The 1,534-nt window shown below is 70.8% G+C and overlaps 1 protein-coding gene across 1 annotated transcript; it reads left to right on the top strand.

Annotated features, from left to right (window-relative positions):
• Positions 1–76: 76 nt before the first annotated feature.
• Positions 77–1,447, top strand: LOC112123809 (zinc finger and BTB domain-containing protein 12-like). Its single transcript, XM_024222391.3, is given in 3 exon segments — positions 77–755; positions 758–828; positions 863–1,447. Coding segments are annotated over 3 exon segments (1,257 nt in total). The 5' UTR covers positions 77–130; the 3' UTR covers positions 1,424–1,447.
• Positions 1,448–1,534: the final 87 nt, after the last annotated feature.

Below are 1,534 nucleotides of genomic sequence, written 5' to 3'. Positions count from 1 at the left end.
CCGCTTCCAGCCCCCCAGCTCCCCCTTCCAGCCCACAACTCCCCTTGGCTCCCCCTTCCAGGGCCCCGGCTCCCCCTCCAGCCCCACAACTCCTCCGAGCCCCCCCAGTTCCCCCTTCCAGCCCCCCGGCATGGCGTCGGGCGTGGAGCTGCTGCGGTTCCAGCTGCCGGGCCACGAGGCGGCCACGCTGCGCAACATGAACCAGCTGCGCTCGGAGGAGCGGTTCTGCGACGTGACCATCGTGGCCGAGAGCCTGAAGTTCCGGGGGCACAAGGTGATCCTGGCGGCCTGCTCCCCGTTCTTGCGCGACCAGTTCCTGCTGAACCCCTCCTCCGAGCTGCAGGTCTCCCTCATGCACAGCGCCAAGATCGTGGCCGACCTGCTGCTCTCCTGCTACACCGGCGCCCTGGAGTTCGCCGTGCGCGACATCGTCAACTACCTGACGGCCGCCAGCTACCTCCAGATGGAGCACGTGGTGGAGAAGTGCCGCAACGCCCTCTCCCAGTTCATCCAGCCCCAGATCGGCCTCAAGGAGGACGCCCCCCCCGCCAAGGGGGGCGCTCCCCGGGCGCCGGCCGGCCCCTCGCCCCAGGAGCGGGCCCGCCACCGCCTCCCGGCCTGGCCCCTCAAGCTGGAGCTGGAGGAGCTGGAGCTGAAGGACGAGGAGGAGGAAGAGGACTACGGGGACGACGACGGCGTCTCCGACATCTGCATCGTCAAGGTGGAGTCGGCCCTGGAGGTGGCCCAGCGGCAGAAGAAGCAGCAGCAGGCGGCGGCGGCCTGGGCCAAGGAGGGGTCCCCGCCGCCCGGCTGGGCCAAGGAGCAGCAGCAGGAGGCCCAGGTGAACTCCACGGTGGCCGAGGGGCCGGCGCCGCCCGAGCCGGCCCCGCAGGGCGTGGTCAAGGCCTGCTACAGCCTGGCGGAGGACGCCGAGGGCGAGGGTCTGCTCATCTTCCCGGGGGGCACCTACGCGGAGGAGGGCGGCGGGCGCCCCGGGGCCGGGCGCGGGGGGCCGCCGGGCCCCCACCCGCTGCGGAGCATCCGCTGCGCCAAGTGCGAGGAGGCCTTCCAGGGGGTGGAGAAGCTGGTGTTCCACATGCGGGCGCAGCACTTCATCTTCATGTGCCCGCGCTGCGGCAAGCAGTTCAACCACAGCAGCAACCTCAACCGGCACATGAACGTGCACCGGGGCGTGAAGTCCCACTCCTGCGCCGTCTGCGGCAAGAGCTTCACCCAGAAGTCCACCCTGCACGACCACATGAACCTGCACAGTGGGCAGCGCCCCTACCGCTGCTCCTACTGCGACGTGCGCTTCGCCCACAAGCCCGCCATCCGCCGCCACCTCAAGGAGCAGCACGGCAAGACCACCGCCGAGAACGTGCTGGAGGCCAGCGTCTCCGAGATCAATGTCCTGCTGCCCTAGGGGGCGCCGGACGCCTGGGTTCCACCTCCGGCGCTGGGAGGGGAGGGGGGGCTAGTGCTCAGAGCGGGGGAGGTGGCTGGGAGCCAGGACTCCTGGATTCTCTCCCTGGCT

The sequence above is a fragment of the Terrapene carolina genome, unplaced genomic scaffold (genome assembly GCF_002925995.2).
Source record: "Terrapene carolina triunguis isolate 2854851 unplaced genomic scaffold, T_m_triunguis-2.0 Scaffold22026, whole genome shotgun sequence".
In the NCBI taxonomy this organism is placed as follows: Eukaryota; Metazoa; Chordata; order Testudines; family Emydidae; genus Terrapene; species Terrapene triunguis.
This window is presented reverse-complemented; position numbering and strand designations above follow the sequence as displayed.